General features: G+C 40.5%; 1 protein-coding gene across 6 annotated transcripts in view; it reads right to left on the reverse strand.

The window, feature by feature from the left end:
• The window catches only part of CHD6 (chromodomain helicase DNA binding protein 6), a 221,366-nt gene that overhangs the window by 112,501 nt on the left and 82,087 nt on the right, over positions 1–26,778 (reverse strand). For 5 of the 6 annotated variants that reach the window (XM_031656781.1, XM_017944807.3, XM_003904734.5 and 2 more), the window contains 3 exons: positions 19,820–20,340; positions 1,917–2,064; positions 43–192 (listed from right to left, as the gene is read on the reverse strand). In XM_031656781.1, the coding sequence (XP_031512641.1) occupies positions 43–192; positions 1,917–2,064; positions 19,820–20,340 (819 nt within the window). Of the gene's footprint in view, positions 1–42; positions 193–1,916; positions 2,065–19,819; positions 20,341–20,900; positions 21,451–26,778 lie in introns of those variants that run through there. The other variant, XM_021921040.2, reaches the window with a different exon arrangement.

Consider the following 26,778-nt stretch of genomic DNA (forward strand, 5'->3'; position numbering starts at 1 on the left):
GACTGTCCAGCCAAACTCAGTACCCTCATGCAAAGGCCATACCTCCGCCTGCCAGGCCAGTGTAGAAGCTGAGAGTGCAGACGTTCGACCAGCTCCAAGAACAGCAATTGTTTCCCCATCATCATCCACCACTTTGAAGTCCAGGTCCTCATTGTATTTTCTGCGCTTTACTTGCCTTCCCGAGCGTCGTTTCTGCAGGGCAAACACACCCGTCAGAGAAACTCTCTGAGTGAAAGACAACAGCCTACATAAGAAGACCCTCATCTACATTTACTAATAAGCCAAGGAGAGCTTTCTTGCCTTACAAAAGAAATCTTTCTTAAAGACAACTCTTTTAAGGACTAAATTCAGTCAAAATGGGATCTAGCGGAGTAGGGGACAGAACAAAAGCTCAATCTCCAAATTGCCATGATCCACTAAAAAGAAGGGGTAATGTCTCACTGTCCAGTAAGACGTGTTCTGTTGATCAACGGTAGTGACTTCCCCCCTTTCAGAATCCACTTTTCCTCCAATAAAACAAGGATGGGAGCTGAACTCTATCATCTTTTGGGTCCCTTCCAGCACTTGCTGGAAGCACAGATTTTATGACATGACGACAGTTTTTTATTGTTTTTGCTTAAATTCACCATCCTTACTGTGTACTTCTAAAAATGTAGTTAGAAAACTAGTTAGTATCAATTTTTTGGTTTTACTTTGAGAATCTCGTAATGCTTCTTGAAATGCAGGGAGACATCTTAAGTGTGACAAAACAAGGTTCCTAAGTCACCTTGATTGTGATAATCTAAGGATTCATCTCTAATTAAGAAGCCTGTACCTTTTAATATTCAACAACAAAACAGCCCAGTGGCTTTCCACCAACAGAACAGCATACAGTTCATCTCTACATACTCATCATATCTCAACAGTAGAATCACTTCAGGGAACCATTTACCAGCCATTTCACTCTCAAATATTTAAATCTTAAAAAACAAAAGCAAAAGCAAAATCCCACCTCTCTTTTCTTCTACAAGATACCTCCTGAGCATCTCTCTTGTGTTCCTATCACTTCTTCACTAAGTTGCCTCTAGGATGTTTTACTTTATATGAGGGATTCCACATAAAAACCTCTCCCCAACACCACATACAGATCACCATTCTACAAACACCTAATACCCTGCCAAATTCCATCAACTCAGTGTGCCTGGCTCCTCTGCCAATCTAGACACTTAACAGCCACCAGCCCCAGTTTATAGGCAGTGAGGAGTCTGCTCTGACACCAGACACTGCTGCTTATTAATACTATGACATTACTAGCTGTCATTTTCCTACAGGGAAGAGCAGTGAGAAACCCATGAAGGTCCAGATGATCCTGGAAGGTATAGTACGTCAGTCTTATTCTAAATGAGCCTTGCAGCAGCGTGGCTCAGATAAATTGCTATGAATATCAGAGGAAACAGAGCACTTTCAAATATTAGCCTTCATGCTCAAGAGCGGTTCTCAACTCAGAAAATCCCTAACACTGTCACGGGCACACTTTGGCATATTTTTAGGAATCTGGTTTAGATGGGCAACTCCATGTTTCCATGTTTGGCCAAACTTTCCTTACTTGTTGGCATAATGGATACATTTCTGACTTTCCCAGCATCTTGTACAGGCTGGCCTGGCACTCTGAGCACTAAATGCATTACCTGCATGGCAAAAGAGGCCTTACAAGCTTGGCTCACAACTTTGTTTTCCACATCAACTCCTTCTGCAGCCTAATATCCTGCTACTTTTCAGGAATGAGGCAAACACCACTAGAAAACTGGGATATCATTAGTATACTGATCGGGCTAGGGAGTGTGCTAGAGATAGGCATAGAGGAGCAACAGGATCAGTGTGAGCCAGATCCCATCCAGCAGCTGTAATCTCCACAGGCCTCCCGGTCACAGCTGTACCTGGCTGTCTGTAGACTCAGTGGACTCCTCAGGACTCCGCAGAGATGGGTTCGTCAGGCCCTGATCCAGCTCTAAACTCTCCACTGTAGTTTCACTTTTCCTTTTTCCTTTCTTCTTTTTCTCCACTGGGGTTGGTCCTTGCTCCTTGCTACAAGGAGAAATTCAGAATTAAAACTGTTGGGCAGTTTTTAAAACTAAGATTTCTCATGTGATCAACATCATGAAATCACATCCTGGAATTCTAGGGCCAGGGCAGGCTTTAATGGGGAATCTACAAGAGTTTCTTCCCAGAAATGAACAGAAACATGGGAAGAAATATCTACATGGATCAACGCAGAATTCACTTTATTACACCCCATCGTGACTATTATAGCTACAATTAATATGTAAGAAATAATATGAACATCTCCAAAAACTTCACTTTTAGTTTATACAAATGTCTTCTCTAGGAAGTTCAACTGCTTCACAGATACCAAGAATCTTCAAATTACAATCTCCCTTTAAGTTTCTTAGGAAGAGACATCTCCCTAATCTGTCACCATCCTCTACTGAGTACATGCTGGACCTGGAGTGAACACTAGGCACTCAAAAATGAAGAGAACACTGCCTCTGCCCTTGACGAGCTTATGATTATGAAAATCCTCCAGTTCACCTACAACCACAGCCCAAGGCAGTACATGAATGCTTCCTCAGAGAGGCAGAGATGGGCCAAGTCCATCCACCCTGCAAGGCCCTGCTAAGATGGCAACATTTTCTCCAAAAAGCCTTCCCTGGCCTTCCTAGGTGGTAAAATCTCTTTCCCACACTCCCAAAGCACTTCAACTATACTTTGCTTAAATGATCTTTCACCAGAATTAGTTGTTAACTACAATATCAGGCTCAGAATTCACATAACTACATACAGTGCCTGGATCCTCTACAGTTGCTCAATAAATATTTGCTGGATAGGTGAGTACTTTATACTTCTCTGATCTCTCTTACCAGACTCGAAGTTCCTAGAGGGCAGTATGTGCTTGACTATGCTTGTATTCCTCAGAGTGAGTGGTCTTATGCCTTATACATAGTAAGTATTCAATTAATATTTAAGCAAGTTTTAAAATGGTTTTTTAAGCAACGGATAGATGGATGCATTAATGAATGGCTGTGATTAACTGTGATTGGGGAGATTTGAGAACATACATTTCATCAGAGATACATATATATGTACATATAAAAACACAATTCTGACAGTAGTAGGAATAACAATAACTAATGATTGCAGCTAATACTTTATATAATAATTACTACGTGCTGGCACATTCGTTTACATTGCCTTTGCTCTTCACAACAGCCCTGTAAGGCAGATGGTATTCTTTTTTTTTTTTTTTAAAGACGGAGTCTCGCACTGTCACCCAGGATGTGGTTCAGTGGTGCGATCTCTGCTCACTGCAACCTCTACCTCCCATGTTTAATTCTCTTGCCTCAGCTTCACCAGTAGCTGGGATTACAGGCATCCGTCACCACGCCTGGCTTTTTTTTGGGGGGTATTTTTTTTTTTTTTTTGAGACGGAGTCTTGTTCTGTCACCCATGCTGGAGTGCAGTGGCGCAATCTCCACTCACTACAAGCTCCGCCTCCTGGGTTCATGCCTTTCTCCTGCCTCAGCCTCCCGTGTAGCTGGGACTACAGACGCCAGCCACCATGCCCGGCTAATTTTTGTATTTTTAGTAGAGACAGGGTTTCACCGTGTTAGGATGGTCTCGATCTCCTGACCTTGTGATCCGCCCGTCTCGGCCTCCCAAAGTGCTGGGATTACAGGCGTGAGCCACCGCACCTGGCCAGCAGATGGTATTCTTATTCTCATTTTATCATGAGGAATCTGAGGCATGGTGAGGTTAAGTTAGATTTCCAGGGCAACAGGGTTAGTAAATGGCAGAGACAAGATCTGAGCCCAAGTGGAATCTGTGCTCATCTGTGATTATCATAGCATTCTTGGGGGAATAGAACAGTGTTTTGGATATATTTAGTAAAAGATAGTTAGTTGTGTGCCTGGATAACAGGGCAAGTGAACAGAAGCACCATGTGATGCAGCTCAAAGGAAAAATCAAGGGTGCACCAGGCCAGAAAGTTTAGACTTCATTCTGCGTGAAAAGGGCCATGAAAGCAGGTCCAGGAAAGAAGGAATGAAGCCTTTCAAGGGCGGAAATGCTTTGAAAGGCCCAGCAGGAGTAGAACCAGGAAGTCTTGGCAAGTGACAGAATGTGGGTGACAAAGAAAGAGCCAACACTGGTACTTCCCATCAGGAGATTTAGTAGAAAGTATGGGGAAGAGAAGGACACTGGATGACCTTGTTCAGAGGGGTGATCAAGGACACAAACCAGCCAGTGCTGATAGCTAAATCTGTCTGCTTCCCTCTTGAATACCCTTCACCCTTCACATGCCCCCAACCAGGTCAGCACAAACTCTGCCCAGCTTTTATTCCCCAGGCTGGAGACTGGCTTGCCTACCTACCAGGAAAGTTCACGATGAAAGCTATTTGCAAACAAACACAGGAACAGAAAAACAAATACTGCATGTTCTCACTTACAAGTAGGAGCTAAATGAGGAGAACACATGGACACACACAGGGGAATGACACACACTAGGGCCTTTTGGAGGGTGGAGGATGGGAGGAGGTAGAGGATTAGGAAAAATAATTAATGGATACTAGGCTTAATACCTGGGGGATGAAATAATCTATACAACCAACCACCATAAGTTTACCTATGTAACAGACTACACTTGTACCCCTGAACTTAAAAGTTAAAAAAAACAAACAAACGAAAAAACTATTTTGATCCAACCTAAAGAACTGAAACTCAAGGGGTCGTGCCATTTTCAAGGATTACAGATTTTTAACAAGGGACTTGTACCCTTAAGCAGGGGAAAAAGCACAAGTTCTTCTATTTCTTACCAGTTCAGAAGAGGAGACTCAGGTAAAACAGTTTTAAAAGATGCTAAATTTTCATGAGTCTTTATCTCGTGAAGTAATTTTGTGGCTCCTCATTAAGAAAACTGCATAGTAAATTACATTCTACAAAGTACTTGTGAATTCCATGTCTCATCCCAATCCCAAGAGGGAGCCAGGACAAACAATCCCTATATTCCAGATGAGGAAAACTGAGATTTTTTTTTTTTTTTGAGACAGAGTCTCGCTCTGTCGCCCAGGCTGGAGTGCAGTGGCCGGATCTCGGCTCACTGCAAGCTCTGCCTCCCGGGTTCACGCCATCCTCCTGCCTCAGCCTCACGAGTAGCTGGGACTATAGACGCCCGCCACCTCGCCCGGCTAGTTTTTTTTTTTTGTATTTTTTAGTAGAGACGGGGTTTCACCGGGTTAGCCAGGATGGTCTCAATCTCCTGACCTTGTGATCCGCCCGACTTGGCCTCCCAAAGTGCTGGGATTACAGGCTTGAGCCACCACACCCGGCTGAAAACTGAGATTTAAAAGCAGCAAATGTCCCAAAGTCAGCAGCAGGGCAGAGGCTTATGCTCAGGTCAGCTGAGTCACAGGGTATTACTTTTTCACACCAAATCATGTATTTTGCCTCTTTTTTTCTAAAATCCCAGTCTCCCTTTTAGTAAATGTAAAAACTTCAAATATCCTTTAATGTTATTTGAATCTCAAAATAATGGTTTAAAAAACCAGCAACATTCCAATGACCCAAATATAGAAAATTCACAAATCCATAGATGTTGATAGTTTTTTACAGCTCTCTTAGAAAAAGGTTTAATTCTTTGACACAAATTTAAAGAAAGCTTACAATATGCCAAGTCACCCTAATAGTCACATGCTCAGTGGCCTTTGAATCTTCTGTAAAATCTTAAATCTTTCTTCCCAGCATTTGAAATCAATTTCATCTACTTACTAAATGTAACTTCATTATATTAGAACACTTTGTCTGTAATGTTTAATCTTCATTCTAAATATTATGTGTGTGTGCGCGCACGTGCCCACATGCTAGAATCATGTGCTTCACTGTGGAACATCATACTCGAAGCTAAACCAAGTCCAAATCATAACTAACAAATAGAACTTCCTCAAAATATGACACTTTTACTAGGAGACTTGTGTGCATTTTAAGCAACACATTAAATGTTGAAAGGAGGGAGGAGTCATGGTGAGGCACTTTCCAAGACAAGCCTGAGGCGCTACTAGATTTTCCCAGCCATAAGCTGGGGTTCAGGTAGCCTGGGAATACTTTCTCAAATATTTGTCAGTAAAATAGGAAAATACTGGCTGAAACTTGCTCCCTTATTTGCAGGTAAATAAGAAGATACTCTACTCGGGAAAGCTTCAAAGTGATTTTTTGGAGGTTACCTTTGGCAAGAGAAGCCATTTTAAGTTCCAAAAATTCTTCCTGGAGCTCTTCTGATAAAGGCAAGTATCAAGAAGAAAAGATTCCTTGTAAGCTTACAAATGGGATCTTCAAATACGATATTAAGAAAAATATCATCTGAATTCATCCTCTAGGAAGACTAGATAAGGTGTATCTTTCTGCTCTTTGGAAAAAGTTTTAAAAACCTTACGCTTGAGAGTTTTATCAGTTGAAGACATTTTAATCTCTAAACTGCTATACCTACAGATGATTTGGCCCATGAATGTTTGTTTGCTCCTTGAAGTTCCAGGTTCTTCAAAAATAATGGATAGGCCAGGTGTGGTGGCTCATGACTGTAATCACAGCACTTTGGGAGGCCCAGGCAGGCAGATCGCTTGAGCTCAGGAGTTCGAGACCAGCCTGGGCAATATGGTGAAACCCTGTCTCTACAAAAAAATACAAAAATTAGCTGGGCATCGTGGCATTGGCCTGTGGTCCCAGCTACTTGAGAGGTTGAGGTGGGAGAATCGCTTGAGCCTGGAAGGCAGAGGTTGCAGTGAACAGACATCATGCCACTGTACTCCAGCCTGGGTGTCAGAGTGAGACCTTGTCTCAAAAAAAAAAAAAAAAAAAGAGGATAAATAGGATCTAACAAAACTGCATATGCATATAATCTTTGACTCAGCAATCTATTTACAGGAATGTAATCTAAAGATATATCACACGATATAAAAACACATATTCATGAGGTTATTTATTACAACATTTTTTGGTAATTATAAAATAATGAAAACTACCTATCTAAACATAAATGACTGAATAAATTAGGATATATACAATGTAATACTAGACAGCTATAAAAACAAGAAATAATTCTACAAACTGATAGGGAATGATTTCTAAAGATATATCAAGTGAAAAAAGCAGTGTTAAAAGAGTATAATATGCTACCTTTTGTGTAAGAATAAAGGGAAATTTTAAAAACCTGTACACATCTATCTACTAATACAAAAAGAAACACAGGAAGGATAAACAAAAAAACCCACAATGCCTATCTATCTACAAGGGGTAGCAGGGATACAGGAGGGAGTGACACTTCTCTGAGTATACCTTTGTACACAGATCTGACTTTAGGAAATCTGCTAAAGTTCTACATACTAAAACACAAAAAACTAAAAGATGAAAACAAGCTGAAACAAGTGAATCCATGTATGTTTAAAACAAGTAATATAACTGCACCTCATAAAGAATAAAACCGCTTCCATTAACTGATGAACACAGCATTTGACTACATACTCTCAACTTCTGGGAGAAGGGGAAAGAAGAGCAAACCAATTCTGAACTTTTTTTTCTTGGTAGTTAAGAAAAAAACTACCATGGTGAAGTGGCTCTGAACTATTTCAGATGTGGTATAGGACTAAGCAAATGAGTAAATGTGTTGATGTTGGGAACTGGCAAATACGAAATGCTATAAGGCAAGGGAGATACTGTGAGATGAATCTCAACTGCAGGCATCATCAGTTGAACTCATGAGTTCCATAACATGTATGAACACAAGCATGTATATGCGCATGTGTGTATGTATATATACATGTATGTGTGTAGATATAAGTATGTATGTATATACATGTGTACATATATTCATATGTGCATGTTTGTATGTATTTTCCCCCTAGTTTTGACAACAGAAAGGGCCTAAGAGCAAAGATGCCCCATCAGCAATGTGTACACCTAACACTCAGATCTTGGTGTTTAATACTGAAGCTTCTCACAGAAATGGCTGATTCCAAGGCTAAAGCAGGGAAGAGAGAGGATGAGCCCAAAACACCCTGCTATGTCAGAAAGTAAGAGAGTGTTTAGAAAAACAAACATGGCAAGTCAAAATGAGAAATAAGTCAGCTCGAAGAGCTTTTGTTGCCCAAAACTGAGACGATCTGAACACCAAAGTAATTGAGGACAGTAAAGAATTATAAGTCATTGAAAATAATAGGAATCTATACCGATGAGACATACATAAATAATGAATAAGGGATAAAGGGGAGCTCTTGTTCACTACAAAACACAAATGGTAACTGTAAAGGAAGTGGTAGAGTTAGAAAATCATTTTGAGGCTGGGTGCAGTGGCTCATGCCTGAAATAGCAGCACTTTGGTAGGCTGGGGCGGGAGGATGGCTTGAGGCCAGGAGTTCAAGACCAGACTGGCAACATATTGAAACCCCATCTCGGCCGGGCGCCGTGGCTCAAGCCTGTAATCCCAGCACTTTGGGAGGCCGAGACGGGCGGATCACGAGGTCAGGAGATCGAGACCATCCTGGTTAACATGGTGAAGCCCCATCTCTACTACAAAAATATAAAAAACTAGCCGGGCGAGGTGGCGGGCACCTGTAGCCCCAGCTACTCGGGAGGCTGAGGCAGGAGAATGGCGTAAACCTGGGAGGCGGAGCTTGCAGTGAGCTGAGATCCGGCCACTGCACTCCAGCCTGGGCGACAGAGCGAGACTCTGTCAAAAAAAAAAAAAAAAAAAACCCCATCGCTACAAAAAAATTGGAAGAAAAAAAAAAAAATCAGCCAGGCATGATGATGCACGCCAGGTACCTGGGAGGCTAAGATGGGAGGACTGATCGAGCCCAGAAGGTCGAAGCTGTAGTGAGTCATGATGGTGCCACTGCACACCAGCCTGGGTGACAGAGCAAGACCCTGTCTCAAAAAAACCCAAAATGACAAACAAAAAAAACCACTTTGTAACCAATGTAGAAAAGATGGGCATGGTGCAGAATCATCAAGGGATGCTAAATCTAGGGAGAATGATGTGAAGAGAAGCAGGATATTTGCATGATCTTAAAGTGTCTCCCTGCAGATTACTTAGTAGTTATAAGGGAACGAAAAGAATAACTAACTAGACAATGGTTATAGAAGAATGACTTACTCTTAGGAAAGACACACTGATGTATTAGGGACAAAAAGGCCAGACATATGTAACTTGTTTGCAACTGGTTCAGGAAACGTGTGTGCGCACGCATGCGCGTGCACACACATAAATATATATATACACACACACGCATACACACACACGCACACACACATACACACACACGCGCACACACACACATACTTTAAAAAATAATTTATCTTGACATACATCTATTCCACTGCAGAAGTGGATACTGTGTTTGGCATCTTTTTTCCTGACAACCGATACTGATTCCTAGACCATAAAAGAGCTCTGGCAGAAGGTCAGAGTGGGCTATGGTACCCCATTCCTTTTACCATGGTGACTGGTCCAGGATGGACACATGACCTAGCCAGACTAATTCTGGGAGTCCTTCCTTTAAAAAAAAAAAAAAATATATATATATATATATGTGTGTGTGTGTGTGTGTATATATATATATAGAGAGAGAGAGAGAGAGGCAGGAGTGGGTAGGAAAATGAATCTTTCTTCCTACGTCATGAAGCTGTTAAGCTGTAAACCCACAGCTACGGGCAGCCATGATTCCAGCCTTGAGAGGAATGCGTTTGCAAAGGATGGAGTGGCACCCAGACAGGCTCAGGGGGTCACTGGAGACAAACAGCTTTGGTCTCAACTAAACTTCCTGGTTCTGATTCCTTAAGCTACTGAATCTCATTATCATTTTTTCCAACTTAAGCTAATTTGACTGGGTTTATGTTACTTGTAACCAAGAGAGTTCTGAATAATACAAACGCCTAATACTCCCACCAATTAATGGCACAGGGGCTTGAATCAAAGCAATCTTATTTCTATAATCCTCTTTTTAATTAATAGCTTTCAGCGTTAGACTAACTTGGAAGGAAAAAAAAGGAAGAAATAACATTTTTGAGAGTCAAAGTAACTATTTTTTTATTCCAACTTGATTTTACAATCAAACACATCTCCACTTCAAAGAAAGCACCTACTATGCATTTATGACATGCAAGAAACTCCCAATCAATTATTTCATACATGCAGGACAACTATTAGTCATAACCATCAAAGTTTTTATCCTGTCTTCCACATGGCTTCATCAGCCAAGAAGACTGTGTGCATCTTTACTTTCTGTAGTTTGTCCTAGAAAATTTTTTTTTTTTTTTTTGCTTTCCAAATAGGAAATTTCATTATAATATGAAAGCACTAGGTAGATGGGATTTCTCAAACTTTCTCTGCAACCATATCTCTAGTTTCTAACCTCCAGGTTTCTTTGCTAGAACTAAGAGTTAGGAAGTGAGTGCTGAATCTGAGTACGAGGAAAAGACCTGGGTACATGTCATGACACTGTACTCCTATGAATCTTTTATGGCTCTGTCCCCGTGGATTCCAGGTATTGAAAGCTCTTATCTACTAAGATGCATTAATTCAAAATGATTCATCTTCTCATTTTAAAATTAAAACCTTATTAAATATCCATCAGAGCCTTACAGCAAGAATGAGTTACTACTACAGCCACTGAAAATAGCTCATGATCCCAATAACTACCTCCAAAGACAAGCAGAGTTTCAGGAGTCCAGTCCAGGAACCACTATTCCACTCCAGCAACAACGCTTCAGAGAAGCTTCCAGCACTGACCTTCCTATAGGCTTTGATCCTCTTCCCAGGAGTACAATACTGAAAACATGGATATTACCTTGAAAAAGCTCATTTGCACACTTGATTCAGCTTTTCCATAATGCCCGTATTAATTGAGCCTACACAGAGAACTGAGTTGGTATCTATTTTTAAAAGATACTAGTTAAAAGAAAAAATACTAAAAAACCCTAATTATTTTGGTACAGATATAATCTGCTGTAGATAAACTGTGAACTAAATCTGCCCTGTCAGTCCCTTTAACCGTATCAACACCTTCAAAACAGAGATTACAGAGGACAATATCCTAGTAAAATGGAAACAAAAAGATTACTTCCTCTTAAGATGAAAAAGCAGAGTTTTACCAAGTAATTCTATTAAAAGTAATAAAAGCAATTGAAAATAAAAATTCAGAAAGTATAGAAGAGTTTCAAATAAAAAGTATAACCCATCCTTAGTGCACCAAATCCCCAGAAAGGATCGCTTTTGACTGACGCCTCTCTGATGCGTTCATGCTTCTAGTTCATTATTTATCAACATTAAGCAATGGCTACTGACATCCTGATAGGAAAGTTGATGAATTCAGATCTTATATACCTCCCCTATTCTGTCCCTACTCAGTATTTTCTTTGAACTCTTTTAGTGGAGGCAACCACATTTTAAATTTTCATTAATTCTTTGTTTTTCTGATTGCTCCCCTGTCATGACCCATTCTTGTGTTGCAGACAAAATATCCTCAATTTGAGGAGCTAATTTAAAATATGTTCATTCTTTTCCTTGAATTGTTTCTTCTTATGACAGTTGTTCTTTCATTCTTCCTTTTCCTGCTTTATGCTGCTCTATGGCCTTGTGCTCTTCAGTAGACTGTTCCTATCGAAAATCAAGTAGGCTGGTAATACAGGTGCCTGGTGAGGCTCTCCTCTGCTTCTGAGTAAACTGCTTTCTCTACAAGCCTCGCCCCTGAATATGAAGCCTGGCCTAGGACTCTGCACACATGTCAAGTGGCTGTCCCTCCCTCCACTTTTTAGGGTATGGGCAGGGAAGGGCAGAGAAGTTAGTGCTCTGTGCCCCTTTCTTGCGGGTGTCATTCCTTATATGGAGCCCTAGCCCCTTCCCCAGGGCAAACTGCCTAATATCCATAGAGTAATTGCCTGAGTTCATCCTAGAGCTGACAAACCACACAGGCGCTCTGCAGACAGTCCCTTAATCAGCCACCTCCACTTCTGGCCTGCCTCCAATCGCTCCTCCAGAGCTGCCTGCTCCATTGCAAGGAGAAAGCACTTCTATCTCTGCTGCAAACATAGTGCCTGCATGAGCTCTAAGCTGGGACTCCCTCCATACCATTTATCCACCAGTATGATACCAGTGGACTTCTTTGTCCAGAAATTCAGTAATAGCTCTCATCTTTGAAAAATTTCGTCCCCTCTGTTCTTCCTATCATTTCAGTAAGATTTGGAGAAGTGAAAATGAAAGCAGGCTGCATGCACCATCTTAAAATCTGGAAGCCCCTAAAAAGAACATTTGTTTAAATGTCTTTTGGTCTTTTTGCTTTAAGTCTTTTCTCATCTACAAATTTCTTTAATAACTGGCTCAATACTCATCTCTTCCAAGGGACTCCTCAGACCAGAAATGACATACTCCTTATCTTCTAAATCCTTTCAGCTACTCTGTAAGCAGTTATACCAGGTTTTTCATTTGTTTATATTTTTGCTTGTTTCTTGAACACTTGTCAAGGCTGCTTCTTGTGAAAAGCACCTCAAACTCATAAAAGTACCTCAATGACTGGGCTCACAGATACTTCTGACACCTTGCTTCCTTCACTATTGCATTCCCTATTAAAAAAAAAAAACTCATAAACAAAGCAAGACACAGAAGAGGCACTAAAAATATACTGGATAAATGAGTAGGCATGTATCAAGCATTATTATTTAGCAACTGTTCCCTTACAGATTTGGTAAAGGTCTACTATGCACCAGGCCACAAAGTAAGCACTTCTGATGCTCCAAAAAAAAAAAAAAAAAAAAACCAAAAACAAACAAACAAACAAAAAAACAGAAATAAAGACTTAGTACAAAGCTTCCAAGGTGGGTCTCTGACATTACCATTTAGATTTCTCCCCTGGTTAACACAAAGTCCAACGGGTTCCAAGCTCAGGGTCTCTACTGAGGGCTCATACACACCTTTATGTCTTCTTTGGTCTAATAAATGGTCACAATGTAAAAACAGGTCTCCCAACAGAAAGAACCCCACTAATGTAATCTCTTGAACCTGAAATTAGCCTCAATAAAGATCTCTCTAAACAGATATAGCTGATTGACCTTCAAATAAATGAGAAAGAGCCACCAGCCCCTGTGAGGAGGAAAGCTAGCTGTTTTACTACTCTTCCTGCACCACACAGTTATCGGCTGACTCAGCGGCAACCACGCAGCTCAGATGGTTATATAATCAGAAGGCCTGGGGTTGAACACTTCCCAGAAGCAGTCATCACAGATGAAAGCAAAAAAAAGGTAAAATGCTGGATTTGGGAGAAAAATCTGCTCTGGGTTGACAAACCAAACAAATGGGGATGAAAAACTGAAACTGGGGCTGATCACACCAACCACTTCTTTTCCTCTTTTTGCTTTTTCATTCCTAGCAGATGTTACATATAAAAACTTACACAGGCTCCTTTTTCCTGTGATCTTTCACCTGGGAAACATGTTTCTCAAAGGATAATCTAAGACTCAGCCACACTCTAATTACCTGGGAGAATTCTGAACTGCAGATTCCTGGGTTCCCCCCCCGACCTAATAAATCATTCTCTCTGGGGAATCCACTTTTCTAACAAGCTCTCCAGGTAGTTCCCTAGGCACAGCAAAGTCTGAGGACCAGAGATCCAGGTAGATAGACCTCCACTTGGGCCAGTACACTAATTTCTTGACTTGCAAGAAAGAATATGAACCATTCTGATATGTGTGGAAATTCCAAAGCTTATACGCTGCCCTCACCGACAACATGAACACCAAAACTCAAGACCTTAGCTTTTGAAAGCAACACTCAGGCTGGGTACCATGGCTCATGCCTGTAATCCCAGCAATTTAAAAGGCCAGGCAAGCGAATCACTTGAGGACAGGAGTTCGAGATCAGCCTGGCCAACACAGCAAACTCCCATTTCTACTAAAATTACAAAAAATAAGCTGGGTGTGGTGGTACACACCTGCAATCCCAGCTACTCGGGAGGCTGAAGCAGGAGAATCGCTTGAACCTGGGAGGCAGAGATTGCAGTGAGCCAAGATGGCGCCACTGCACTCCAGCCTGGGCAAGAGAGCGAGACTACGTCCCCCCAAAACATGATATTCACAGGCATTTAGAAGCATTAGATGCAAAAACTGTTGTTGAGCACAGAATCCACTGCATAACAGTTCTTGCTATAATCTGAATTTGTCCCCCAAAATTGCTGTGTTGGAAACCTCATCTCCAATGCAGTGGTGTTGGGAGTTGGGGTCTAATAAGAGGAGATCAGGTCAGGTGGCTCTGGCCTCATGAATGGATGAATACTCTTATCACAGGAGTGGATTATCTCAACAGTAGCCCTCTCTCGTTCTCTTTAGAGTAACATTTCATCCTCTTTTGCTCCTCTGCCTTTGGCCACACGATAAGGAGCAGCACACAGGTCCTCCCCAGATTCCAGCGCCATACTGTTGGACTTCCCAGTCTCCAGAATGGTGAGCCAAATAAATTTCTGCTCACTATACATTATCCAGTCTGTGTATTCTGTTATAGGAACATAAAATGAACTATAACAGTTCCCTAATATGAAATTTCTTTCTCAAATGGTAAAAACTTAGCTTCTCTGAGAAACTGTCATGTTGCTTTTCTAAGACCGAAACCTTATATTCAATGTAATGAACAATTTTGGGAACAATATATTCCCAAAGCCCTTACTAACATTTCATGACCCTACATGATCTGACCCCTGCCTCTCTGATCCCCTCCTCCAGCTATACTGGCCATGTACAGGTATGTATGCATAGGTACGTGTATATGTTTGTATATATACACACACACACATGTACATCTGTGTATGTCTTCTTAGGCAAGTGGCTCCAATCCTCTGTGGAATAAGGCACTATAATTTTAAAAATAGTATAAGCATATAAACTATACCAAATGAAATTTTAATTTCAGAGTCAGGAAAATGACAGAGCCTAACTTGGCTTCCTGAAGGAGCTTTCTTTCTTGCTTAAGTTTTACACAATAAAGGAATGAACTAAACTCATACTCAAAAACACTTTAGAGAAGCCAGGTTTAGTTATATATATCTGTAATCCCAGCGATTTGGGAGACCTCATCTCTAAAAATAATAATAATAATAATAATTTGGAGGAAAGAGACACTAGTTTCAATTGAAACTTCTCCTATTTAAGAATTTTAGGCTTTTATCTCTCAAGCAATAAATGAATACTGATCACTATTAATATCATCCTTGAAAAGGAAAATTTGCTAGATTACCTATCACCTGTTTAGAACAGACATGTTCAATAATCTGTTGCCTCTCAAATGCAAACATAAACAGCAAAGGAAAAAGTTGAAGACATTTAGTCCTTGAAAGGATACCATGAAGTATGCAAACTGAAATTCTATAGAAGAGCAACCATTTCCTACAAATAAAAACAAATTTATCTGACACTGAAATCTCCCCACGTCCATTTCTGATCTTCCTTAGCAAAACATAAAGACACACAGCTGAGGGGAGAAAAGTCGGTTTTACAATCAGGTGAACGTGGAGTCAAATCCCAAGGATGGTGCTCACTAGTTTTGTGCCTTGGACAAGTTACTTAACTTTTTGAACTTTCATTCAATTATAAAATGGATATATTACCAACTGTTATATAACAATGGGAGTTATAAGATATAAGATACCTTATACAGGTATAAGTTATAAGATACCTTATACATGTCTTATTTTCAAGGAGAAGAGCTCTAACCATTCATTCTTGGAATACATTTATATCTATACATATAGATATCTCTCTCTCTCTCTCTCTCTATATATATATATATATATATCTATATATAGAGAGATATGTATCATGTGTGAACCTGACAAACCTCTCTGGTGACCAGCCCCAGGAACATAAAAAGGCACAAGGCAAGTTGATCCTGACCTCAGACATTTAACTTTTGCTGAGGAAAACAAGTCATACATACCTGAAAACCATAATTAATGATGGGGAAGGTAGCCTGTTTTAGAGGCAAACATACAAGACTGGGAATCGGGCCTGAGTTTATAACACACATCTGTGAATGACCTTAGACAAGTCACTTCTCTGTGGGTCTCCGTTTCCCTGGCTGCAGCCCTACAACAGGGTTGAACTAAGTAAGTATCTTTTAGCCTTCCCAGGTCTACAGTTATGATTTATAATGAAAAGTGAGGCTCCAAATGCTATGGAAGTTCAGAGGGGACACACGGGTACGCTGTTTTGGGGAAACTCTGATATATATATCTGTACTGATATACAGCTGAACTCTGATATATATCTGAACTTAGACTTGCACTCAGACCCGAAGAATGGAAAGGACTTGGGATACCGAGAGGATAAGAGCTGGGGAAATACCCAGAGCAATCCAAAGGAGAAGTGGGTCAACGACCTTTAAGAGCTAATGAGATTAATTGAGTTGGCGAGGTACAGTGCCAGAGATGGAAAGGGAGGGAGACATCAGACCCCAGAGGGTCTGAATAACAGAGGAAGGAGTCTGGATTTTGTCCTGGAGGCAACAGGAGCAATCAGGGGGCAACAGGAACAATCAGAAGATTCTAAGCGGTTATAAATTATTGAGGGAATCCCATTTCCCTGTCTCCATGTTTTCATGAGGAAAAGCATATTTTATTCCCAAGGACTGAAAAATACTGGAAATATATTTTCCACCCTTCTTCAAATTTATCTCACTTCCCCGACTGGGGAAATACTCCAATAGCAAGACTGGAAGAAGGAATGGAGCACACATGGCCCAGCACCGCCACCTCTGCTTTCGAGTGCCTGCAGTGCTGGCAGATAAACTTAACTGAGGGAGGAACAACAAGTCCGACGGTGGCCACAAGCTAACCAATGTTCTTCAATCCAATTTACCAATAACAGAGCTGATAAATGAATGCCCATTTCTACTGACTATTTATCAACTGATTTAGAATTGAAAAGGGAGAAAAGGCGATTTGATTTATCACCACCACCACCACCACTGTTGCCAACATAAATAAAGGGGCCAACAGCGGTGCTTCAGAAAGACTAGCCAGGTGGCAGCTGGCAAGATGGACTGAAGGAGGAAAAGGCCAGAAGCCCGTAAATCAGTTGTGGAGCTCCTACAGTAATCCAAGCATTAAGTGAATCATTTATAACCATCAAGTATTATCCAGGGTCTAATCGATATCTGCTTAAATCAAAACATGTACTTGAGCCAATCTGCAAGAGTAAATCAGAGAGAACAAAAAACTAAGGCTTAATTACTAACATATGCATATATATATGTATGTGTGTATATATATATGTATTTTTAAATCAATTAACATGCTTCATATCTAAAACTGCTTCTGCCTACCTGTAGGATCACTAATTAAAGGAACCAAAACAATTTTATAAAGATATAAAAGAGAAGCAATCAAAGGCTAACCAGTCCAGAACCCTGGAGTGCACAGAAGACTTCTATTATGTTACAGATCGATACAATATAGCTCCAAAAGAGAGAGAGAGAAAGCTCATGTAACTTGTCCACATTTTTAAAGAGATGATCATTTCTGTCAACCTCCTCTAACAGGATGTCTCTTGGACTTCTAAACCTCAAAAGGTTCTTCTGTCTTCTAAGTTAGCAGCCTTTGAAAACACTACCAAGCACTTCTCCAAGTCACTTATATTTCATACAGCCTAATTAGATCAAATCGTGTTAGTATTGCTACATTTATATAAGAAAGCCTGTACATTTTCACTAGTCAGAATCCTGATTTTGCCTATACATTTGGCATCCAACACTTAGTTAAATGCCTCCTTATTCCCCCAAAATGGAATTTATGACAATGTTTGCATACTCATCACTTTGTTTCAGACCTCATACAATGTAAACATGAATTCCTTAAAAAATGAAGAGTTGATAAAATTGTAAACATCAGAAACCAGTGGCTAAGTGGGCTCAGACACCTATGGCTTTCTAATGTCTTCTAGATACAAACCAAGACTCCTTATTAGGGCTATAAAACCCTCCTCTAATTACCCTAAATTCTCACATACAATCTTTATTCCTTATTATTCTCTGTAATAATAATAATAAAAAGTCGCCACACTAGCTCATGTCCGATCCTCCTTCTTTATATACGCTATTACCCCAAAGTACCACTTCAGCTCCTCCAAAGTAATCTGGAGATGGAGATGAAAATTATTTGCAGAGGACGAACAGTCACTCTGCTACTCCATCCACACACTGGAGATTAGAGTATGCTCACTAGGTTCACTAAGAAACAAGTCCTGTAGGGTTTTAGTTAGGCAGAATCCTGAGTTTTGTCTACCTCTCTCTTGACCTTCTGTAAGGTATTTTACAGGCATTTTCTGTAATCTACATTCCTGGGATCCCACCCAAGTTTCTTTGGTAGAAGAACGATGAAATCCTCTGCCAGACAGAAGGGAGTGAATATTATGAGGCAAATTTTTAATTTGGATTAAGAAACCATCCATCTGGTCCCAACAAACTGTCCTTCTGAAAAAGAAGTGAACCATATAGTAAACTCCAGGTTGCAACACACACCACTTAAAATGCATTCTTCAAATTACCTCCTTCACGCCTGACCAACACAGGTGTGATAGCCTCATTACTTTATGTTTTGTTAGTATCCACATCAGTCTCTGTGTTTTTTATGAGTGCTCTTGGTCTAGAATAATAGATACATAGATAAATGTAATTAACCTTCCTCTGTACTTAGATTTTAGACATGTAAATTCCTTAAGATAGGAGTCATATATTTGGTGTTTCCTCAAAATTCTAAATATAAACTTCTGCACAAGGAATTTAGAAACAAAATGAGAAATATATTTGTATATGATGACAGATATTGAGCTCCCTGCACAAGGAATGCTTTTGCTATCTTGATAGGATCTATACAGTGATTCTGTACCTATGCACTCTGGTCTCGCCGTAAGTCATTATGGTCGGCTCTGGTCTCATTTACTCAGCATTTCCTAAGCACTTGTCAATGTGTCAGGCACTGTGCTAGACACTGAACTAGATAAATAGATCAGGAATGGTCCTGCACTCAGGGTTTGCAACCTAGGGGAAGCTAGTCAGTCCTCAACTATCTGGAACTCTGTGGATACCGATGGCTCTCTTAGGCTTCCTGCACGACTGATTCCCGTCACTGTGCATCCTCCTTACAGCAGCTCCTCTGCCACTCTACACCACTACTGTTCCAAAAATCACTGCCCTCTGTATCACACCTGGGATGTCACTTCCCTTACACCCTGTGCATGTTAACATTTTAATTCTTTTTTTGTCCAAAAGGAATGGCAAGAAACTGCATGGCCACTATTAATTAAGTTTATCTTTCTCTCATTAGGAGGTAAGAAAGGTGGTTCATTTTTGGCTGAAAGCTAATATGGACACAAAGAACACATAAACATGGGATATAGGGGGCACATCTACACATCTGGCAGGATACCAGCTAGCAACTAAAGAATGCTAAGTACTAAGACCAAAAAGAATGGTTGGGGTCTGAAGGGGGTGAGGAATTCTTGGGAGTATCCTAAAAACACAAATGTCTTTTTTGAAATGCCGCGACTTCAGAAATGCAATGAGAAAACAGCAACCTTCAAGGACAGTCCCTTGCATTAGCACCAAGGGGTTATCCCTGCTCCCTATCCTATATAGGTGGGATATGAAGCTTAGGCCCACAGGAGTGCAGCAAGTTGTGTCCAGGGGCTTGGGCCAATGCCAAAGGCAAATCATTCTGCACTGGCACAGGCAAATGCTCAGAGAAGGAAGAAAGGAATGTACCTGGCCTTCCTGGACTTCGTCCTGGCTGCAGAGTCAGTGCAGCTCCTCTTCTCTTTGGCCTCCTTGGTGCCTGAGGCCTCCCGGGGCTTCCGCGCCTTCTTTACCCCATCTTTTTGCTTCGGCTCCTTGTGCTCCTTGGCCTTCTTCGGCTCCTTGGCCTTCCTGGGTTCCTTTGGCTCTTTCGGTTCGCGTTTCCTCTTTGGCTTGGGCTCTCTGTCCTTGCTTCCCTTTGCTGCACCCTCTTGGTCTCCTGGCTCCTTTTTCTTCCGTTTCTTCTTCACTCCAGTACCTCCTCCTCCACTGTCCTCCATCCCATTATGGGATGTCATTTTCCTAGGAAAAAGGGTAGCAGCTTCCTCTTCAGCAGTGTATAGGTCCTTCTGGGGCAGACAGTGACTAGCAACATCTTCAATTTTCTCTTCTTGATCAGTGCTGCAGTCAAATGGGGATGGAGATTTGTAGTCAAAATTGACAGAGGCATCAGACATTGGGGAGTGATTCAAAACTTTTAAATTTGACAACTGTAAAAGAAAGAGAAACAAGCATATTACCCTTCCAATGCGTGCTTCCTACAAAGAGACTTACCCAGTTTGAATACATGGATTTGCTCAACAAATATTTACTGAGTTCCCACTCTCTGTTAGTTCCTATTGTGCTAGGCCTTCGAGACAGAGTGGCAAACAGGACATATATGGCCTTTAAACTTGGGGAGCTGTGCCAACGTGTTGTTAGCATACTAAATCAGGATCATTCAAAGATACACCTTTGATTTTAACTAAAAATTGTGCTGTTCTGTATGATCATCTAATCTAGCCACCAGACTGAGCACCAAATAACCTTTGGCCACTTGCAGAAACCAAACTACCTGTATAGGAGGAAGTTTTATTGTGATGGATGCCATTAGAAAGGATGTGTCACAGGTGCTGAAGGCATCCCCAAAATGGAAGTTGCAAAGCTGTTTTTGAGCACCAACAAACAAAAGTACAGCCCCCCAAAGCGACCACTTTTTAAGAAAACATCCCTTTGGGTATAGAAGTTATATCTCATTCTTTCAGGTCTGGTGTTGCAAAAAAATACTTACAATTTCATAACAAAGCTAAGGTTGGTGATAATCGGCAACAATGTGGGTGTTAGTTTCAAGGAACAGCACCTCCCTTGGTCTGGAACAAAGAAATAACTTAAGGAGAGCCTGGGAGGGACAAGCAGGCTTTCTAGGAAGAGAGTTACAATCATCTTTGCATGATGGCTTAGAAATAGCACCATTTGTGAGGAATCTTTTCTCTTAACAAGAGGCCCAGCATGTGCTAAAGGGCACAGTTGCCCAGGTGGCATGGTTTCCCTTCAGTATGCCGGTTATCCATTCTGTGCTCAGACTTCCTGGCCCAGCCTGGTAGTTAAAGAGACTGTAACATTCAGCTGCGTATTTCCCCTTCTGTTTTTTCCAGTGTCTTTTCCTAGTCCAATGCTCCCAAACATAACACTGAGAATCGCAGGAGAAAAAGATGAAAGAAAAGAAAGATTTGGGGTGGGGAGGGGAAGAGATCTTTATCATATCAATACAGTCTAGCCTCATAAGCCTAAATACAAAGGGAACTGGTCATTCCGGCAGGACTCACTACTCAAAAAAAAAAAAAAAAAAAAAAAAAAAAAGGAAAACAATTCAGTTTATGATCTCATTACTGATTGAGTACTTGAGATGGCTTGGGAAAGGAGCTAAGTGGACAAAAGGAATCTAAAATCAAATGCAAAAAAAAAAAATGGTTAAGATGGTAAATTTTCTATCATATGCTTTTTACTACAATTTTAAAAACTGTTTTAATGGGATAAAAGGCAAGAAGAAATCTAGCAGTGAGGTGACAGGTATCCAGGTGAAGCTCAGCTCCTGTGAAGTGCAGAGCCATCCTCGGGAGATTCCTGAATTCTGTGCCAAGGACAGCTGGCCCTCAAGGAACAAGTTTTTGCTGAGCATGCAAGGGTGTACAGACTGGAAAAGGACAAGTCACAGGTTTCTTAGGCTTTCAAAGATAACATAAAAGATCTACTCCCACCGAGGCAGCTCTCTGAAGGTCAGAGTGAGACTCTGTCTTTTCAGCTCATATCTCATGTCCAGGTCTCTTTTCTGAAGGACAGGGGTCCCCAAATAAGCTAGAAGCAGGTGGCAGTAAGGGGGTATTCAATCCTTAGGCAATAGCAAGAGCAGCAGCTAACGTTTATTGAAAACATGCCATATGGGTACACTAGAGCTTGTGCAAGGCATGTTTCATGACCTCTAAATCTTTATAACAATCCCACAGGGTCAATAAAAAGATGCCGGTTTTGTATACAGAGAAATGGAAGGTTAGTGATGTTAACTGGTGTGCCCAAGGCCAACGGCTACTGAGTGCAGGAGTTTAGATTTGAACTATCCATCTGGCCAAAGCTAACACTCATTTCATTGAGCATTGTATGACCTCCCAGGGAACTACAATGATTGCTAGGCCATGAGACCAGCATGATGAAACTTGGTTAGAAATGTTAAATGCAGCCAGGCATGGTGGTTCGCACCTGTAATACTAGCACTTTGTGAGGCTGAGGTGGGAGAACCGCTTGAGGTCAGGAGTTAGAGACCAGTCTGGGCAACAGAGCAAGACCCTATCTCTACCAAAAAAAAAAAAAAAAAAAAAATTTAAAACATTTGCCAGCAGTGGTGGTGCACACCTGTAGTCCTAGCTACATATGAGGCTGAGGCAGGAGGATCACTTGAGCCCAGGAGTTTGAAGTTACAATGAGCTATGATTGTGCCACTGCACTCCAGCCTGGGCAATAGAGCAAGACTCACTCTACCTTTTAAAAATAAAAATAAAAGTTAAATGTGATGGCATATGCAATCACTTTGGGAAAGGTCATGCAGTTGTTGATGAAAAAGCAGGTATTAGTAATAAAATATATAAAATTATGATTGAAAAGTCTACCAGAAATGTTTGTATTTTTAAAGCACCTTGTTGGGAGCTATGAAAATATATTTGCTGAAGATTAAAAAATATTAGACAAAAAATAATTTCTTTCATGTGTCTCAAGGTCAGTGGGGGGAAAGGCAAAGAGCCTAAATAAAAGCTTTGTTTCAGCTTCTACCAAGGGCATTAAATCACCACTTTGAAACTGGCCCTAAAACGAACAGGTTGGAGATGATGGGCCACAAGGTGCCAAAAATATTTTACAAATTATAACAACAATTTAAATACAGACAAGAAGCTAGGAAAACAAGAATGAAATGGAGAGGGTCCACAGGTAATACATGCAACAATGCTAGCTCAAAAACTGCACTGTTAGTAAAAAACCTGTTTCTGTGATTCAAAATTATCAATCCACAATATTCCTGGAAAAGACACTTAAAGACATGAATCTAGATAAACCAGATCAGGTCAGTTGAAAAGGAGTTAGGAACTAATGAAAAAATTATGGCCCTGGGCAGTGGTTCCCAGAGGTCCACAGACAAACCTTTAACAATTATTCAAGAACTTGAAAGTCAAAACAGATTCTAATTAAGAAAATCATCCAGAAAAACGAGTGTATCTGTTACATAATCTTCTTCATCAGTTATAACCATTTCCACACCTTTTCAACAGAAGGCCTTGAAATAATATGCTAAAACTCGGGCAGCAAAAACCAGTAAATTTCAGTACATCAGGTTTAAAAAAATTAAATAAGCATATTTCACTGTATTTTTTTGTTTTGGGTCAGGAAACATAGATTTCTATCTGTAACGAATCCATACATGGGTACCTGATGATCATTGCCTGTAAGCTGCTTCCAAGCTACTCCTGTTCTCTATCCAAGTTCCCAAGGAATAGAGAGAGACAGCTTTTCATTCTTATTCATATAAACAGTATTTACTGGCCATTTAAACGTTTCTGCACATACTGGCATGGCAAACAGGTATATATAGAGATGGAAGGTTGAAAGGGAAGATACTCTCCAAGTTGTGATGACATTTCCCTCTCCCAAATTTAAGATGATTCTTTCTTTGAAAGAAAAATTAAATAAAGTATAATATAATACTATTAGACTTCCCTCAATTTTTCCTGAAAATTATGCATATTTTATGTGAAATACAGTAATTAAGGAATTTAAATATTTTTTGTTTAAAACTTTAATACACTTATCAAAATAAATAACTTTTGCACTTTAAAGAACATTATCAAGAATGTACAATCGGCCCTTTAAATCCATGGGTTCTGCATCTATGGAGTCAACCAACTGAGGATTGAAAATATTTGAAAACAATTAAAAATGACAATACAACAATAAAAATACGTATTTAAAAACAATATACTACAACACCTATTTATGTAGCATTTGTGTTATGTTAGGTATTATAAGTAACCTAGAGATGATTTAAAGTGTAGGAGAAGATGTGTATGGGTTATATACAAATACTACACCATTTTAAATAAGGGACTTGAGCATCCTCAGATTTTGGTATTCACGGAAGGCATTAGAACAATCCCCCATGGACGCTGAGGAACAACTGTATAAAGAAAATCCCCAGAATGAGTGAAAGTATTTGCAAATCATTTATTGGATAAGGGTCTAGTATCTAGAATATATAAAGAATTCTTACAATTCAATAATAAAAAAGAACCAAATTCAAGGCCACAGTGAGATACTATTTTATACCCACCTAAGATAGCTATAATAAAAAAGACAGACAACAATAATTTTGGCAAGGATACAGAGAAACTGAAACCTTCATACATTGTTGGTGGGAATAAAAAATGGTGAAGCCACTTAACAGTGTGACAGTCCTTCAAAAAGTTACACAGTTAGCAAATGATCTGGCAATTCCATCATAGATAGACACACAAAAACACACACACACACACACAGAGACAGAATTGAAAACAGGTGTTTAAACAAAAACTTATACACAAATGTTCACAGCAGCACTATTCACAATAGCCAAAACGTGGAAGAAACCCAGTCCATCAACAGATGAACAGGCAAACAAAATGTGGTATGTCCATACAATGGCATATTATTCAGCCATAAAAAGGAGTGAAGTGGGGCTGGGCACAGTGGCCCACACCTACAACCCCAGCACTTTGGGAGGCCAAGATGGGCAGATCACACGAGGTCAGGAGTTCAAGACCAGCCCAGCCATACATGGTGAAACCCCATCTCTACTAAAAACACAAAAATTAGCCAGGTGGGGTGGCATGCATCTGTAATCCCAGCTACTTGGGAGGCTGAGGCAGGAGAATCGCTTGAGCTTGGGAGGCGGAGGCTGCAGTGAGCTGAGATCATGCCACTGCATTCTAGCCTAGGCGGCAAAGTGACTCTGTCTCCAAAAAAAAAAAAAGAGTGAAGAGTGAAGTACTGAAACATGCTATACCATGGATAGACCTTGAAAACATGCCAAATGAAATAAGCCAGACACAAAAGGCCACATATTGCATAATACAATTTATATGAAATACTCAGAAAAAAACAAACTCAAAGAGACAAATTGGGGGTTACGAAAACATTCTGAAATTAAATAGTGGTGATGTTTACACAATCTTGTCAATATTCTAAAACCCACGAAATTGCACATTTTAAAAGGGTGGATTTTATAGTATGTAAATTACATTTTCATTTTGAAAAATCCAATACAAGGACATACCAAAATTGGTGCACTCATATATTGCTGGCAAGAGTATCAACTATTAAAAGCCTTTTTTTTTTTTTTTTTTTTTCCCCCCGCAGGACAGAGAAGCAACTTGCAGTGAATTCTTGCAATTTTATGTTGCCTCAACATCCATTTTGGATGTACACTGGACTTTCTCATACCAGAAGTGGAGCTTGATCACCCTTGATACAGTTTCCACCCTTGACACTGCCTTCTCCCAGTTCCTTAAGGTGGTCAATCCCGATATCTGCCTTTTACAACTGCCTCCTGGTGACCACCCACCTATGGGACAGCCAGAGAGCCTACCTATGTGTCTTGTCCCACTGACTCCCATACCCTGCATGGACTGCCCAGATATGCCGCAGTGACTCCACTGAATTCTAACTGCTTGCTCTAAACCCAGCAATTAGAACTCCCTGCAGGAAACCTGCTAGGGTAATGGGTAATGGCCTGGACCCCAATGAAGGCTTTGATCCATTGGTTCATCTTTCTATATCTTGCTCCCCACACACTGACTGAACATGCGAGCCCTGGACAGCTCTTCACTTCTCATTGGGCCTGTGACGTGTGCTGCTCTCTTCTCTCTAGGATCTGCAAGTAATAAAACTGCCTCTGTTATTTCATATGTTTTGTTATGCTGTCTTCTCTGTATCTCACCTGACTGACACACATTAACCTAACTCTCCTCCTGGTCAGGGCTCTCCTAGAGAGCCGTTATCTTGGTGGGAATAAACTGGACAAAGGACACAGGTTGGACAAGAGCCACAAGGAGTCTGCCAGTATAAATAAGTCTTCTGTGAGAGGGACACCTGGTCACTCGTCACTTGCATTAGGCTGCCTCCAGGATAGAGAAGTAGCTGGTGAAAGGCACACTGTAAACACACATGACCACCTCCCTGGGGCCCCATCAGGGCAGGGCTGGAAATTATAGCCACTGTCCAGGGAGTAACCTTAAGACCAAATTAGAGAAAAATACAACACAACAATATAAAATTTTAATTGTGGATATCCTTTTAAACGGGGCAACTTCTCTTCTAGGGCATAAATAAAGGAAACACGTAAGTACTCCAAAGGATTATGTATAAGAATATCTGATACACAATTGTGTTTAATAGAGAAAAAAGCTATAAATAACCTGTTTGCCAATCTTTAGGAAAATATTTAAATTAATAGTACACCCACCATCTGGAATAATACTATGCAGCCATTATTATACAGAGGTTTAAAAGACATGAAACATGTCTACATTTGGGAAGCAAAAAAAGAAAACCTATGGTCTAATCACATTTTGTTTTTTTTTTTTTTTGTTTTT

This window comes from Papio anubis, chromosome 16 (assembly GCF_008728515.1).
Source record: "Papio anubis isolate 15944 chromosome 16, Panubis1.0, whole genome shotgun sequence".
Classification (NCBI taxonomy): Eukaryota; Metazoa; Chordata; class Mammalia; order Primates; family Cercopithecidae; genus Papio; species Papio anubis.